General features: G+C 39.8%; 2 protein-coding genes across 5 annotated transcripts in view; one reads left to right on the forward strand and one right to left on the reverse strand.

The window, feature by feature from the left end:
- tbcd (tubulin folding cofactor D) overlaps positions 1-16,085 on the forward strand; it is a 35,098-nt gene that overhangs the window by 2,087 nt on the left and 16,926 nt on the right. For all 3 annotated transcript variants that reach the window (XM_085155954.1, XM_085155956.1, XM_085155955.1), the window contains 15 exons: positions 32-87; positions 1,459-1,591; positions 2,211-2,256; positions 3,891-4,023; positions 4,116-4,258; positions 4,361-4,421; positions 4,574-4,648; positions 4,753-4,847; positions 9,412-9,568; positions 13,369-13,426; positions 13,514-13,543; positions 13,894-13,979; positions 14,967-15,047; positions 15,147-15,220; positions 15,362-15,479. In XM_085155954.1, the coding sequence (XP_085012080.1) occupies positions 32-87; positions 1,459-1,591; positions 2,211-2,256; positions 3,891-4,023; positions 4,116-4,258; positions 4,361-4,421; positions 4,574-4,648; positions 4,753-4,847; positions 9,412-9,568; positions 13,369-13,426; positions 13,514-13,543; positions 13,894-13,979; positions 14,967-15,047; positions 15,147-15,220; positions 15,362-15,479 (1,346 nt within the window). The remainder of the gene's footprint in view (positions 1-31; positions 88-1,458; positions 1,592-2,210; positions 2,257-3,890; positions 4,024-4,115; positions 4,259-4,360; positions 4,422-4,573; positions 4,649-4,752; positions 4,848-9,411; positions 9,569-13,368; positions 13,427-13,513; positions 13,544-13,893; positions 13,980-14,966; positions 15,048-15,146; positions 15,221-15,361; positions 15,480-16,085) is intronic.
- On the reverse strand, positions 4,901-8,931 carry znf750 (zinc finger protein 750). 2 transcript variants are annotated; one of them, XM_085155963.1, is made up of 3 exons: positions 8,699-8,930; positions 5,894-7,159; positions 4,901-5,787 (listed from the first exon to the last, which is right to left on the reverse strand). In XM_085155963.1, exons 2-3 carry the CDS (start codon positions 7,150-7,152, stop codon positions 5,202-5,204), a joined length of 1,845 nt encoding a protein of 614 aa, XP_085012089.1. In that variant the 5' UTR covers positions 7,153-7,159; positions 8,699-8,930; the 3' UTR covers positions 4,901-5,201. The 2 variants fall into 2 exon arrangements, with proteins under 2 accessions (XP_085012089.1, XP_085012090.1); XM_085155964.1 differs by having other exon boundaries at positions 5,894-8,931.

Here is a 16,085-nt window from a genome sequence, read left to right on the forward strand (position 1 = left end):
GAATAATCGCACTATTTTTTTTCTTCCACAGTCTTATCTAGTTGTGAGCGACAGTGCAAGAAATGCTGCATCTGTATTGGTATCAAAGTAAGTGGACAAATACCACACAGACACTTAAAGTTAAACAGTGTTTTTAGTAACATACCTGAGAGGTAAACATGCTCCAGTCCATGTTTTTAAATCTGTCGTGGAGTACACAACCTACTCCCATTGGCCACACTTTGATTGTCTTCACTAATGGTTTCACACGGTTGATGAGCGGTGAATATTCGGGGGAGAAACAAAGAAAGGTGATCAGACTGTCCCAGGTGGGGGAGGGGCGTTACCGTGTAGGCTCCAGCAATAGGATAGGATAAGGATAATCTTTTTTAGTCCCACACATGGGAAATTTGTTGTACCACAGCAGAAAGTGAACAGTCTAAAGTTACAGTAGCAAAAATTAAGAAAAACTCTGGCGTAGGATAAGATAATAAGAATAAGATACTATATACTATAGAATAGAATAAAATAATATATATAACAGAATAAAATATGTTATCAGAAAAATAATTGCAATTGTATACACATGGTCCTGTGTTGTCCCCTCTTGTGTGGCAGGAGACATGTTGATAAAATTTAGCTAATACTGTCTTTAGGTTGGAGTGGTTGAAGTCACCTGCTACAATAAATGCAGCCTCAGGGTGTACAGGTTGTTGTTTGCTTATGGCCGCATGGATTTCGCTCATAGCAAGCTTATCATTAGCATTGGGTGGGATATATGCACCTGCATTTGGTTGAATCTGAGCAGAGTGTAGTAATATTGTCGAGGCAATATTTCTGTCAAAGCCCTTGAGTTAAACTTGAAAGTCTGCAGTTCAACCACATGTTGATTCTTCGACTTAAAATCTTTTTAGTGATTTACATTGTTCAAATTCTTATGGACTTTATTTTAAACTTAGTGTTTTATGATCTAAAAATGTTTCCCCCTGCTGTTTAATAAATTATTTCTGGTATTTGTTCCATTAGACATCTGTGTGTTGGAGTGGAGAGTGTAGCATGCAGTATTAGATTTAAGATATGGTGTGTGTTTCAGGTGCTGCTGACATCATAGTCACTTTCAGTCTAGTGGAAACCAGGGTATTTTTCAAATGACCATAATCTTAATTATTTTACAGTGTGTTGCTTCAAAGCTATGCTAAAAAACAGAGTTACGATGTTTTTAATTTTGCACCTTTATGTTTGTGAAAATATGTTTTTAACTGAAAACCATACAAGATCATTACTAAAGCATTTTGCCTCTGGTTACAAATATATCTCAGATTCTAAGTAAATTCGTTCTAAGTAAATTCCAACAAACAATTTAAAACGATTGATCTGTAATCAAGTCTTTATCCAGTAGAGGGCAAGATTGCTCTTGTTATATTTAGTGTCAGCGATTTGGTCTTTCATGGTGTTGTCTTATTTTACATGACTCTGCAGGTTCATGACTCGCCCTGATGTGAAACAAAAGCGCCTCGGAGACTTTTTGGACTGGAATCTAACCACTATATCCCAGACCAATGATCAATCATTAAGAAACATTGTGGTGTTGGATGGTGCTCTGCAGTCTCTGGTAAACATACGCACTCACACTCAAGCCTGTATGTTGTGTGCATACTTGTCTGTGTGTGTATGTGTGTTTGAAGACAGTGTAGTCGGTGTGTATAAAAACCTGTCGAGGGGGACTTACAAGAGCTGACATGACTGGTATGCTTCACACAATAGCCTGTGTGGTTTTAGCAGGTGTGTTATGCACCTGCTGCGTGTGTGGGATCTCTTGCTTCAAGTGACTTAATTCAATTTCATCTAATGATTTAAGCAAAACGTTTCTTGTTTTTTTTTTTTTTTAAAAGACAAGACGTTTTTTCCCATGTTACATCTTCATTGATAAGCTATGTTTAGATCACTTTGTCTAATCTAAGGTGATCTAATGGATCCCACAAGCATGCACATGAATGTTGTATAATTGGCGCGTAAACTTGTATAGCATGTTTTTAAAAAGCGTCGCTTCGCACTTAATGTTTGCTAAATGAACCTGGAGCCAAGGTGTTGCTTAGGGCGTTCAAAACTGGCTTTGTGCATTTAGTCTCAAGACTTCAGAACTCAAGCTTACATGTTTTTGTGGTTAATGGGAGATGCTTAAAAGTGCAGCTATGTACCAGCTGCATTAAAAAAAACAAACTATGTTACAGGCAAAGCTCTTCAAGCATGGAAAACGAGATGACCTCTTGCAGTATGGTAGGTTCCTTTTCTTTGTTCATGCACAAAGTAAGAAGCAAGACTTTGCTTTACAGCAGGGGTAGGCAACTCCAGGCCTCAAGTGCCGGTGTCCTGCAGGTTTTAGACATCACCCTGTGTCAACACACCTGAATCAAATCATTAGTTCATTCCCAGGCCTCTGGAGAACTTCAAGACATGTTGAGGAGGTAATTTAGCCATTTGAATCAGCTGTGTTGGATCAAGGACACATCTAAAACCTGCAGGACATCGGCACTCGAGGCCTGGAGTTGCCTACCCCTGCTCTACAGTCTCATTTTGGGGACAAAAATAAATAAATAAAAAGAATCACTGGAGCTTGAGATTATTTTTTTTTTACATTTGTAGTTCATTATTGTGATGCATTTGCACAGTTTGGGGAATTGGCAACCTCAATTCCCAAAAGTGTGGAACACTGTGAAATATATAAACAAAAACAGAATTCAATGATTCATAAACCTGTATTTTGTTCACAATGAAGAAATTTTGAATTTGATGGTATCAACACTCCTCTAAAAGGTTGGAACAGGATGATGTTTACCACTCTGTGGCATCCCCCCTTTTAAATGTCTTGGAATTAACGAGCCCAGTTGCTGAAGTTTTAGGAGAGGCTGAAGTTTTCCCATCCTTGTCTGGTATAGGATTCTAGCTGCTCAACTGGTCCTGCGCCTTCTTTGTGGTATCTTTTGTTTCATGATCCACCAACTGTTTTCAGCTGGTGAAAGGTCAAGCGGGCCAGTTCAGCACCCAGACTCTTCTATGAGCTGTTTTCAGATAATCATTTGGAAGCCTTCCTGAGCCCATGAAGGGATTTCCATGCCTGAATCACACCTGTTTTTAATCATGATTCTGGTGTTAGTGTCACCTCATGGTCTGAAAATCATGAGCATCCTTTTCATGAGATTTCTCCAGATTTTGTGAATGTTTTGATGATATTATGTAGACTGCAGATGATGAGATATTCAAAGCTTTTGAAATTTTACGTTAAGAAACATTATTCTGAAATTGCTCCACATTTTGCAGATGAAGTCTTCGGTAGACTGGGGAACCTCGGCCCGTCTTTACTTCTCAGAAACTGCCTCTGTAAAACGTAATTAGATGTAAAATGTTCCTCCAGCTGTTTTCTTTAGTACCACTTACTTTTCTCCCTTGACCCCATATCAACTTTTTTGAGACATGTCGCTGCCGTTAAATTGAAAATTAAGTAATATTTTATTTTTCTAGAAATGGTAAAATGTCTCATTTTAAACATTTTTAAAATTTTCTATGTTCTGCTGTGAATAAAATATGGGTTTATGAGAATTATAAATCATTGAATTCTCTCTTATTTGCATTGTATACAACATCCCAACATTTTGGGGATTAAAGACATACTTACATTTTAACTGTTACCTCTCTATAGTCATTGATAGCTAAGTCTTCCTATATATGAAAATACCTCTCAGTATATCACTGACATGCTGTCTCCTGTATAACTGGCATGTGATTGTTGTTTAACTAATTGTTTAATAGCTTCACTACCTGGAAATATTTCAATCTAAGTATTAATTTCCACAAACTTTATATATTGCTGTGTGTTCGCTCATGTAATAAATTTAATAAATAAATTTCCTCAGCTCCTGCAGTTCTACAGTGTCTGGAAAAGAAGCATCTGTCAGAGAGCAGCGAGGCCATGCTGAGGAAGCTTGGTGTGAAATTAACCCAGAGGCTCGGCCTTACCTTTTTAAAGCCCCGTTTGGCCGCTTGGAGGTCAGATTTAGTACCAGCTAGTTTTTAAAATAAGCAGAAACACACAAATGCATTTCTTGTGTGTGCTTTTTTGTAATATGCAAAATTTTCAGGTATCAGAGAGGCAGCCGATCCTTAGCAGCAAACCTTTCCATGTCCCAATCAGCTGCAGACAGTACTGCTGCGACCTCTGAAGTGGAGACAAAAGAACAGGAGGAGGACTACGACATTCCCGAGGAAGTGGAGACTGTCATTGGTAAGTTTCTGCCTCCAATTAATTTAAAATGTTTGTCCTTACAAAAAATTAAAAAATAATAATAAAATTAAAAAAAAATCTGATTTGCATGTAATTCTACAGAACATCTGCTATTGGGACTGAAAGATAAGGAAACAATCGTGCGCTGGTCTGCAGCAAAGGGGTAACAAACCTTTCATATGACACTTGAAAAACCTGAACTGTTTATAAAAACGCATCCATGTTGCTGCTTGTCTTTGGTATTTTGACATGTCAAAAGCAGATCATGAGAAAGAGTTGTTGTGTTACAGTAATCTATGTTGTTTAACCCCTCAGCATTGGGAGGGTGACTGGAAGGCTTCCCAAGGAGCTGGCAGATGAGGTGGTTGGATCAGTGCTGGACTGCTTCAGGTACATTCATGCTTGGGACATTTCGGCTCTCTCTGTTACTTACCCCTCATAGAGGGGCAGTGTTCTGCGTTTTGATATGCTTTGCATGTGTTTTGATCCTGAAGCTTCCAGGAAACCGACAACGCTTGGCATGGAGGCTGCCTGGCACTTGCTGAACTGGGTAGAAGAGGACTGCTGCTGCCTTCCAGACTGACAGATGGTAGGTGATTTAATATCTCAATACTTAATGTATGATACACAGACTACTGTAAACAACTTTTATTATTTTATTAAGCATCTTTATACATATGACATGACATTTACAGTTGTCTGCTTTACATAATTGTTCAACCTTTAGAAAACTTGCAAAATTTGCTCATCACCTTTTCAAGTCATTTCTGAGATTTAAAAAAAAGAACAGTGTAACATTTTACATTTTTAACCTTGTAGCAGTGCTATTGGCTAAGACAGTCAAATCTTTCAGTGCTAAATCAATACAATAAGAAGTCCATTATCAATGAGGCTTTTAGACTTTAGATCAGAGATAGTCCTTATTATAGTCAGAGTTTAGTTGTTAGCAGCAACGAGATCTCCTCCTCAGAACCCGTCCGGGCGCTTTTACTCGCTTGGGTTTATGGCATTCGGTTTCAGCCTTTCCACTGTGTGGTCTTTTCATGGCTGTTGCCTTGGCCCTGGTCGTTTGTTTGCTCTTCTCTTGATAAACAGGACTTTTAGCTTCTGTGGAATCTGTCCAGGGCTCGTCTATAGTACTGAAGTCACGTGAAGACACTGCAGAGCATGCAATGGCTAGCTGACAGAGTGCCAGAGCTGCAGTCTGCCTCTGGTCACAAGGCTCTTCATCCAGCTTTTCAATGGAGCTCTGCTGAAGATCTTCTAAAGTGCTTGTTGGAGAGCTGCATACAGGGCTGGTCTGAGAAGTTCTGAGGCTGAGGTTCAGGGGCGACTGATGCTCTGTTGATTTCACTGTGTCTGAGCAGCTCAGTCTATCGACAGACTGAATTTTTTCCTTGTCTTGGTTTCTTGTCGAGAGGTTGAGGGGAGCCATATCATCTGTGCTGTCGACTTTATGACGCTCTGATGAAGTTTCAGGATGTGGATCAGAATCAGACATGAAGGAAAATCTCCTGTTCTCAGCTAATCTGAAATGGAAAGGTCAAAACCATAATGTACACAACATAACAATACAATAATAGAAACAGAAACTTTTTTAAAATTAATACATCCAAAATTTTGAATTTTGCTTACCCTCTGTCTACGTGCTGAGCTGAAATTTCTGCACACTCCTCTGGTCTTAAGTCATTTTTGATGGGTTGCACCGCTGTAGACGTGTTTCCTAGTTGTGGGCCAATCTGTGACTCATTGATGTTGGTGTACTGCAGCACCTCGAAGTCTCGCTGGATGATGTGAGCTTGGCTGGGTCTGTCAGGGGATCCCAGAGCTGAGCTGCCCTCTTTGGGACTCAGCCTTGTTGCCTTGTCTCCACTTTGCCCGTGGTGGCTCTCTGCTTGTGTAGAAGTGTGTGGGTGGTTCAGACTGGCACGTGAATGTATGTACAAGTCATAGTCTTTATGGCCAAAAGTTGGGCCATACATATCCAAAGGAATAAATCTGTGTCCTGCAATTGGCATAGAAAGCTCATGGGGTCTGTACAGAGTGTAAGGCAGAGGGTGCCCTGGGTGAAGAGGATGACAGTACCTGTATGGGAAAGAGGGAAATGGGGAAGTGTTAGCTGGAGTCACTGGTTGTTGTACCATAGGCCTCTGGGAATCCAGAAAATCTGCCTGAAAGGAAGGAGAGTTTGGCTCATTCACATGGTGATTTCCTGGAAGATAGTAAGGTGGATATAGGGGCCGATCAGGCTGGAGATAAGGAGAATATTCGGGAACCAAGAGAGGCGCGAATGATTTTAAGGGAATGGATGATGAAACCGTACCCCATGGGAAGCGTGGGTGGTTGAAAGTGGGAACAGGAGCTTGCAAATCCTCGGTCTGCTTCACAGGTGTCTTGAAAGCTTCTGTTCCGTCACGGTTGGGTGTGACAGGCGAGAAGGCAGATGGGCGCGTCTGATCCTTTTCCTCGTTGCTTTCCGTGCTCTCTGTCTCTAAAACCATATTTGGATTTGCTGCATTCTGACTGTCCTTGATGACTGGACTGTCACACCCTACATCAACCTTTTCTGTGTCATCTGTGCTCTCAGCTTTCTTCTCTTCAGCTCCCTGCTTCTCCAGAGTGTTGTTCTGAACTGCTGGTTGGGCATTTGTTAAATCCCTAGTTTTAGGAGGGATTGCTTTTGCCATTGCCTTCATGTGTCTAGCTGTTTGCCCACTTTTCTGTGACATGAGGGAGATGGAGTTTTCACACAAGTTGTATTTCATATGGTTGAAAAGATGGGACTTTTCGTTGCAGGTGAACGGGCACTGGAAGCACTGGTACTTGAAAGGCTTGCCTGGTGGTCGGGGAATATAGTGGGGTCTTTTTGGCTTGCGTTCTTGAACAGTCTCCATCTTGATTCTGAAAGAAGAGTATAGCGTGCCATAGTTGGAGATTTAGTAATGGTTTAGATTTTACTGAAGTACCTCTATTCTAAAGTGAACATGCCAATAAATCGGCAAAAAAAACAAAACACACCCGTCTTACAAAAAAAGTCACAACTGTCAATGGACTAGGCCAGTTGCCGATGGCCAGTGAATCCATCCAAATGCCCAACCCTACTCTGTACCAGATTCCCAAGCTTGCTGTCAAGTAATAAGTCTGCTCAAGTTGTTTGACTGGTTACCGTAAAAAGTGGTTGATTTTTCGGTGAGTGTTTCTTCAGCTGCTCAGCCAGAAAATCTCTAGCTGCACAAAACACCGAGCCCTCGGGCTAATGTATTTCTGCAGCTGTTACTTCACAGTGCTGTGGACACCAAACAGAAATATACCCAAATATGTAAAGTAGCCTACCATATGCAAAAATGTTGCCACACGTTTGCATAGATGCAGTTCTGTCCTAGTTTCGTTTTGGTTGATTGACAGCAGCCTGCAAACACCTCCACATGTTTCGCACTTTCACTCGGCAATCGGTTTTGCAATTGCTTTGCTCATCACGCCTCTAATGTTAGAGAGTCGCTAATCCACTAGACAGTTAGACTACACACTTTCTAGCACAAACCTCGAGGGCATGTTAGGACAAGCTCGCTCCCTCTCTCTCTCTCAATCGACTAAACTCTGCGCTGTCGGCGTGGGAACCACCAGCCACCTGCTTCCCATGACTACACCTGCGGGATGAATTTATCACTTGATGAGCTCACCAGCTCAGGAGACGCATGAGTATTGGAAGTAATTGTTTAATAGTTTTTCTTGTGATACAGCGCTCACGCTAGCTGAACAATATCAGCAATTAGTAAGTCTGCAAACGAGGATGGCACCTGTAGCACTTCAGGCTTCTGAAACGAATCATCACCTAAAGCTGTAAGTTCAGTGTTGGTGGGCGGACTCAGAGGAACCTGCTTGTCATGCGCTGTTGCAAGAAGTTGCCACTCGAGTTTCTGTCCAACTGTGGTAGCATGCAAAACCACTCCCTTCTTAAGAAGCAAAAGTCTTTCGAAAGTCTTCTTATAACAAGTCTTTATTTTCATTATAATACAGCTTTAAAAAAACAAAAGCAAAAAATAAAATAAAGGATCTAAACTTACTTGTTTTTTAAAATAAATCTGGATGGAGTGAGATCAGGTAAGTTTAGTTTTTTAAAGACGATATTCTTTAAAGAAGGCCGTCTGTCTGCTGTCTAAATAAGTATTTTAGACCTGATTAAAAGGTTGTCTGCAGAGCTCAGATATTTACCTGTGGCTCAGTTACTGCAGCCTGAGCAGGGACTAATTAAGATCAAGAGGTAGCAGGTGCACAGTTATCCCTACCCTTAAATGCAGCCAATAAAAATGGTTAGAAACACCATTACAAATCACAGTCAGTCTTATCCATTGGCACAGAAATGCTTTGATAGAGTGCTGAAAATAAGTTTAGTGTTAATAAAAGAAAGACAAAAAAAGAAAAAAACAAAACAAACCCTACCTTCTCTAGCCAAAGGGTCAGTGTCTTATCCTCTTTATCCAGTGGGCTGCTCCACGCTCAGCACGGCACTTTCTGGTCAGGACACCTCCGTTGGTGCGTGCTCGGAGTTCAGAGTCGGTGAACGTGTGTGTGATCATGAATGTGTTTGATATTTGTTGTGTGGTGAGTTTCTATCTCTGAGGAGTTGTCTCACCTGTGGGTGGAGCCTTCATCTAAACAGCAAGGCCCTCGGGCAACACTGATGTACCTGGTATTGTCAAGCCTCAAGCAATGATTTACATGTGGGGGGGGGGGGGGGGGGGGGGGGGGGGTTTGCAATCCTTCTTCCTCTTTTTGGTTCCAACTGAACAAAAAATGTATATGAAGTTTTAAATAAAGTTTAACAGCAGGTGGGCCATTTATTCTCCTATTAGTCCTTTTATGTTCTGTTAAAACAAATGTTCTGTTATTATGAAACAGATTTATTTTGATAATCATCCTAAATAACATGCACTTACTATATTGTTCATAATCTGACCTTGAAAAGTCTTATGAACTGGTGCTAGCTTATTTTCATGTTGTATTACTCTCCTTTAATCTGGAATTGCAAAAGTGAAGCTTTGTGAAGATAAAGTAGTGATCTTTGCTTACTAAAAACATTGCAAGCAGTTTATGTAATATATATTTTGGACATTTCTGACAACTTTTCATCTCACTGCGCTGTCTGCTTGCAGTTTTGCCACTCATTATCAAGTCCCTAATCTACGAGGAAAAGAGAGGAGCGTGCAGTGTCGGTTCCAATGTGCGTGATGCTGCCTGCTACGTCTGCTGGTCTTTCGCGAGGGCTTATGAACCCAAGGAGCTCAAACCTTTTGTCACTCAGATTGCCAGGTAACCTTCCCTTATACACATGAAACACTGCTACACATAGGCAATGATGGGAATAATGGCGTTACAAGTAACGGTGTTACTTTTTTCAGTAACGAGTAATCTAACCAATTACTATTCCTATCGTTACAACGCCGTTACCGTTACTAACAAGAAAATGCGGAGCGGTCGCGTTACTATTTTTCAACAAACAGATGGTTGAAGCTGTGTTTAGCTTACAGCACCTATAATCAGTTGCACGGAAGTAACTGTAAGTAATCTGGGCGCTACAGCTTTAAGCAGCGGCGCGCTCTCCGACGGGCGGCAATCACTTTCTGCTCGACGATCACTTTTTTGCACAACACCTGGAGCTAAGGGGGCAAAACAATCGCATGAGTGCTGCTGTTTGACTGAGGAAGAATGAAGTAGTCGTGGTAACCCAATCACACGACCACTTCAAGATGACAAAGTAACAAGGTGATATATACCAGTTTTTAAATTGTGTCGATAGGCCACGTAAAACCAGAGTCATGATAAACAATATATACGCATTTGTCCCGAATACTTTCGTCACGTTTACTAAGGACAGCGCTAGCAAGCACTCTCTGCTTATGACCAAAAAAACAAACAAACAAAAAACACCTCTTTCGAGTTGGTGGAAAAATGCGCCATGTCGACCAATCAAAAAATGATATGGCAACCTGACATTTAGTTGTTTACGAATAGGGGGAAGTTTTAGGAGTGATGACAAGAGAGAGAGAGAGAGAGCAGAAAAGAGAGAGAGAGCGAGTTTTGAGATGTGAGAGATGTGTGATGTTTAGTGTGTTAGAGCAATGAGGTGACTGCTGTCTGCAGGTATCAGGCTGTGATGTTCTCCATCATAGTGGACAGAAATTATTTTTTTTGGAGTGGCACAAATAATTTGTGTGGCATCTTATTGAATGCAGAACAGCTGATTGTTCTGTAAATAGTTTGAAATGGTTATTTAAAAAAGGGTAAAAGGTAAAGGGCTTCAAATAACTTGTTGTTGTTTGCAAAACTTGTGCATATGATTTTAAAATTGGCAATTTATATTTGCATTTAAAGTTATGAAATATGATTAAATAAACATGTTTGTGGTTGTTACAGTAAAAGACCTTTTCTACTTGGAATTTATGTTTTTTGTCTGATTTTAGATCAATTGCGTTAATACAGTATGTCAAAATGAAAACATAACTGTAAATTCAAACACGTGAGGTTGTGCTGAAAATCAATGATACCAATCAAGGCAAAGTAAATAGTTTTTAACGGTGAAATGCAGAGGAAACATCAAAAGTAGTGAAAAATGGCCAATTATACCCTGGACCCCAGAGGGTTACTTTTTTTTTTTTTAACTAAAGCAATAGTTACTTTTCAAGTAATTAATTACTTTTAGAATATTGTAACTCAGTTACTTTTATGAAGAAGTAACTAGTAACTATGATTAATTACTTTTTCAAAGTAACTTGCCCAACACTACACATAGGAGTGAATCTTAAGCCCATCTGTGGACCAAAGGGGAAATTTCACTTGTTATAGAAATGTATAACAAATCTCATTTCCCCAGAGGAAAACTATTATCATTCTTCCACTAGTAAAATGCGAAATAATTACTTACAGAATTATCTCCAGTTTCATTAGATTCCTTCAGTACCTTGCTACGGTTTAATAGTCAAGCAAAGTCAGCATTTATCCTCCTGAGCAGTTTAAAGTTAATGCATTTAAGAATCAGAAACACCTTTCTAATGAATATAATACAGTTGAAAATGGAGGATAGAAATTTTGCAAAGAACCAGCTGAAATCAAGAGATCGGTGCATAACGTGACATGTCAAGCAATCAATCAAATCATTTGATTGCAGCTGTTAGGAGTGACATTATCATTATAATTTGCATAGAAACTGCAAGGTGTTTTTACTGCCTCAAACCAGTTTTTCTGTGTCATATCAGTCTTGCATGTCCCCACACAGGCAACATACATCCCCATTTGATAATGTTTTCATGTGTTCAATTTAGAATAGGCTACAAGTTTGGGTTTTTATGTTGTAAGAATCAAATAGATTCAGTAAAGCTCCAATTGTCTGAGACAGTGGGTGGGAAAAGTACTTTTTTTTTATTGTTGTTTTTAAAGCAAATGCACAACATGGGCTTTATATGCTAAATAAAGGCTATAGTCCTTTTTTTTTTTACATAGAAATTTTTATATTACGTTTCGGTTTTGAAATGAGATCCAGTATCTAAAGATCTGCATTCCTGGTTTGCCGGACGTTGACATTTGGAGTATTATCTAGCATATCTGCTAAAGAGCACATTTTGCTCTGTTTTAGTGTTTGACTCTGAGGTTTTTTTTACCCTGGTGCAGCATGAAGGGAAATTTATTTTAGAAAAACAAGGAACCAAAATCTGGTCTTTTCTTACAGTCCTCATCAAATTTATAAAAATGATTTTTATGTTCTGTTACCATAGACTGCAATAACTCTATTAGACGTGCATTTCTTTCTGCATGTTTTCCCCTCATGTTGCTGCAGCAGCCACTATGTTAAACTGCAGGCATTTAGTTAAGACTTCATTTGCATGCAGCATGCTTATACGGGCATGGCAAGAAGTACTGAAATCTTTGTTTGTTTGTTTGTTTTTACATGAACGTTAACAGACGGTACTTGTTGAGTAAATGTTTTATATGCCTCACTTTAAAATCAGAAACTAGCTCTAAAAATAAAAACCAAGATCGGGAGATTTTCCCATCTAATGAGCAACCATGCAGAGAAGTACGACATCACCCATTGACGTGCGTTCAGTCTTTGTTAATAGTAACGGTTTATCTCATCCTTGAGCTCTTTTTCTTGGTGTGCATGTATGGACCTGTGGCCTGTGACTGTGCAGACCAGCTCTGCAGTGTCAGTTTGAACCCCTGCAAATTATCATCAGCAGTCGCGACAACACCCTCCCTTTCTCTAGCCTACAGGACTGCCAGGTTTCGCCTGCTGTTGTAGGTTTCGGTCGCCGTTTGGCAGTAATGCTAAGACAAGCTGGTTCCTGCTCTATTCATCAAAGCTTGATGACATTTACAGAAAACTCACTTTTGCCAGTGGCTTGGGGGCACACTCATGCACTTGTATTCTTACTAACTTAAATAAATAAACTATATACTAATTGTAGCAGTGGTAAAAGTAATTTAGTGTAACCTTTATGTCAAGAGTTCAGCCAGGAAGTTTGTTTTCTAAACCCTCAGGGTGAGGGCAGTTAGCATAGCCAAATTGGGCAGCTGCTAAAATCTCCATGCTGGGATCTTGCTGAAGCTGGGTACATGAAGGGAAAAAGGACAACAGCAGTCAGTCTCACCCTGTCACAGGTTGGCCCCCACTTAAACGTGGTGTGGGGATATTTAGGTCAGAAGGCAGTCATGCTTAATCATATTATGGTTTACAGTCTGTGCTGAGAATCTGTGGTTCACAATCACAGTTTGCAATAATGATGTAATTGAAACCTAGCATCTGACTCATCTGTGCGCTCATAAGAATCTGTACACTGTTGGTGAACATTGAGGTTAATTTCACAGGAATGGGCCAGTCTAACATTTATATTAGTATATTTTTAATTCCATATGCATAAAAACTGTATTTAAGCGTTAACTACAGAATTTTCTAAAATTGAAGTATTTGTCAAGCAGAAAAATGATAACAACAAAGTACAAGAAGGCTGATTCATCTTTACTTAACGCCCTGTGACAAGAAAAAGTTATTACCTTCTCCAACACATTTGGTGGCGGTTGAATGTATTTAACACATACTTTGTGTCTTTCTGCAGTGCTTTGCTGATCACAGCTGTGTTTGATCGAAATGTTAACTGCCGCAGAGCTGCATCTGTAAGTTCTCTTTTCGACATCCCATGCTTTCCTAACTAAGACATACAGTTACAGGACAGGAGTTCATTTTGTCTCTTTTTGTCCCAGGCTGCCTTCCAGGAGAATGTCGGCAGACAGGTTTGTGACCTCAGTATTGACTACATGAACATTGTGACTAACAGAATCGCTGTGATTTGAAGCTTATTTGTTGCCAAATATCTAGCTCATGCTCAAACTTGCCTTGTTAGTGAGAACCTTTTAAGTAAAGAAATAGCCTCCCAGTGTGACTGCAGGGCACCAGCAAAAGCTTGATTTGCAAGTAGACCTCGAGCAATGACTCTGTGAGATCGTTTCTTGAATTTGGAACCTAACTGTGTGTTTTCTATCTCATAATCATGAGGTCAGTGTTTAATAATATGAGCAACCTTTAATTAATGAAATGCAGTAGAAACATCTCAGCACTTTCTTGGTTTCTTGTGTCTCAATAGGGGACATTTCCTCATGGTATTGACATCTTAACAACAGCAGACTACTATGCAGTTGGTAATCTCAACAACTGCTACCTGAACATCAGGTAAGAAACACTGCCCACAAGTCACAGTAGCCTAAAAATAAATGTTGGAAAACAGGTAATACATTTTCTTTTTACACTGGCACAGCAGAGAATTAATTCTCAGTTTTTCCTAACATTACTGTTTATGTGTGTTGTCCCTAATTAAAAATATCTTATCTCACTATAAGTGACAAGCAAGAAAAAAATCATTCGGGCCAAAAGTGTGTGGTGTACTCTCTCTCTAGAAGATAGACCCTGCCTCCCACTCTAAAAAGAGAAACTTGTCCAGAAATGTCATAATCCTGGATTCTTCTGTGACTGATGACAAAATAAGGTCACACTTTATTATGTCTATAAGAAAATTACACTTTTTTCCATTTTATACTATAGTAAACACTTTCCTTATTTCTTGATTAATCAGTTTCAAGACCTTTTCAATACAGCAAACTGGTCTTTGTGTGCACTGCAGTCTTATTCAGAGTGAAATAGACAGTAAACCATGGCATGCTTCAGGGAGTGGCTACCTTGTGATTGACAAGTTGCCATAACACGAGCATACCTCATCTTTGCTATGTCAATGGGCTCCACTCTTCACTCGCTTCAAATTAACCTTTTAAATAAAGTGTACAGTCCATCATCACATCATTACATGACCTTGGGTTAAGGTAACTGAGTTGTAATGGCACCAAAAATCTTAATATTATAACCCAGTATATACACAAACACATTTGATAAAGTGTATATTGAAGCCAGTGCAGAAAAACTTTACCCTTTACAAGAATCTGCACCTTTGGCAGGAATGTGTCACCAACATAGTAAACATTTAAGCGGTGAAAATGAAGAAAGATGCTAACCTCAGGGCATGACTGAATACAGAACGAGGAAGGAACATAGCACAGTGATAGCAGATGAGATTTAAGTGTGGCTAAATTGATGTTTGCATTCTATTGGTTACCAAAACATGCATAAAACTGTGTGTTGTTATTTTTGTTATTACTTGTCTCAAAGTGTCTATATAGCAGGTTTCCCAGAGTACACCAAATCAATGATTGACCATTTAGTAGCTATGAAGATCAACCACTGGGATGGGTAAGTACTTGCATTAATAATGCTGCCAAATGTGAAAAGGACACTGTTTTGTTTTCAGTTATTTATTTATCTGTTTATCTTTGTGTATGTATTTTGCAGTATGATTCGAGAGCTTGCCACTAAAGCTCTCCACAACTTGACGCCTCAAGTGCCTGATTATATGGCAGCAACAGGTAAACAATGTCACCCTACCTGTTCCTCAGTCAATGTTTTTCTTTTAGTTCAACTGCTAAATGCTTTATGAAACTGAATGAAACCTTCAATTAAAAATAAAGAGTGTAAATTTTATACTCCCCCTCCCTGCTCGGTTTCAGTTTTACCGCAGCTGTTGAAAATGGCCGTGGGTATTGATCTCCATGGCCGGCATGGAGCCATCCTGGCTTGTGGGCAGATCACACATGCTCTGTACAAAGTGGGCCTTCAAACCAACAGGTAGGCTTTATATACGCAATAAAAGTAGCATTAACTAGGGTTGGTCTAGAACTGAAACTTCTTTTTAAACCTTAATATACACGGGTTAAAAACACTTTTTAATCAGAGTAAAGCATTAAGTCAGTTAAACTTCTGGCATATTAAAGTGGTCGTTTAAGTAGCAGAGGGGGTTGTTGGTTTGATTCTCATGCTTTGGTGTTAATTAAATTAACAACAGGTGCACTAGAGGGGAAACAATGACACAACCCCCAACACAGGAAAGGTTTTACATGCCACTTCTACATTTTGCTAGTTTAAGTGTCACTACTGCTAGCATGAGGCCATACCTCACTGGACCTTGCAGAGGTTTCACTGGTAGTCCTCCAGCACCCCGTGCTCGTAGCCCAATTAGCATTTGCTTTAAAATACCAGATTTGGCAGGACCGTGTGCTTTTCACAGATTAGAGCAGGTTCAGCCTGAGCACACATGACAGACGTGAATGGATCTGGAGAAGCCAAAGAAAATATTGATTCCTGTGACATCATTCAGCATATGGTGGTGTGTCATTGATGGTTTGGGGAGACATATCTATGGAGGGATGCACAGACCTCTACAGGCTAGCCAAC

This window comes from Neolamprologus multifasciatus, chromosome 4 (assembly GCF_963576455.1).
Source record: "Neolamprologus multifasciatus chromosome 4, fNeoMul1.2, whole genome shotgun sequence".
NCBI lineage: Eukaryota > Metazoa > Chordata > Actinopteri > Cichliformes > Cichlidae > Neolamprologus > Neolamprologus multifasciatus.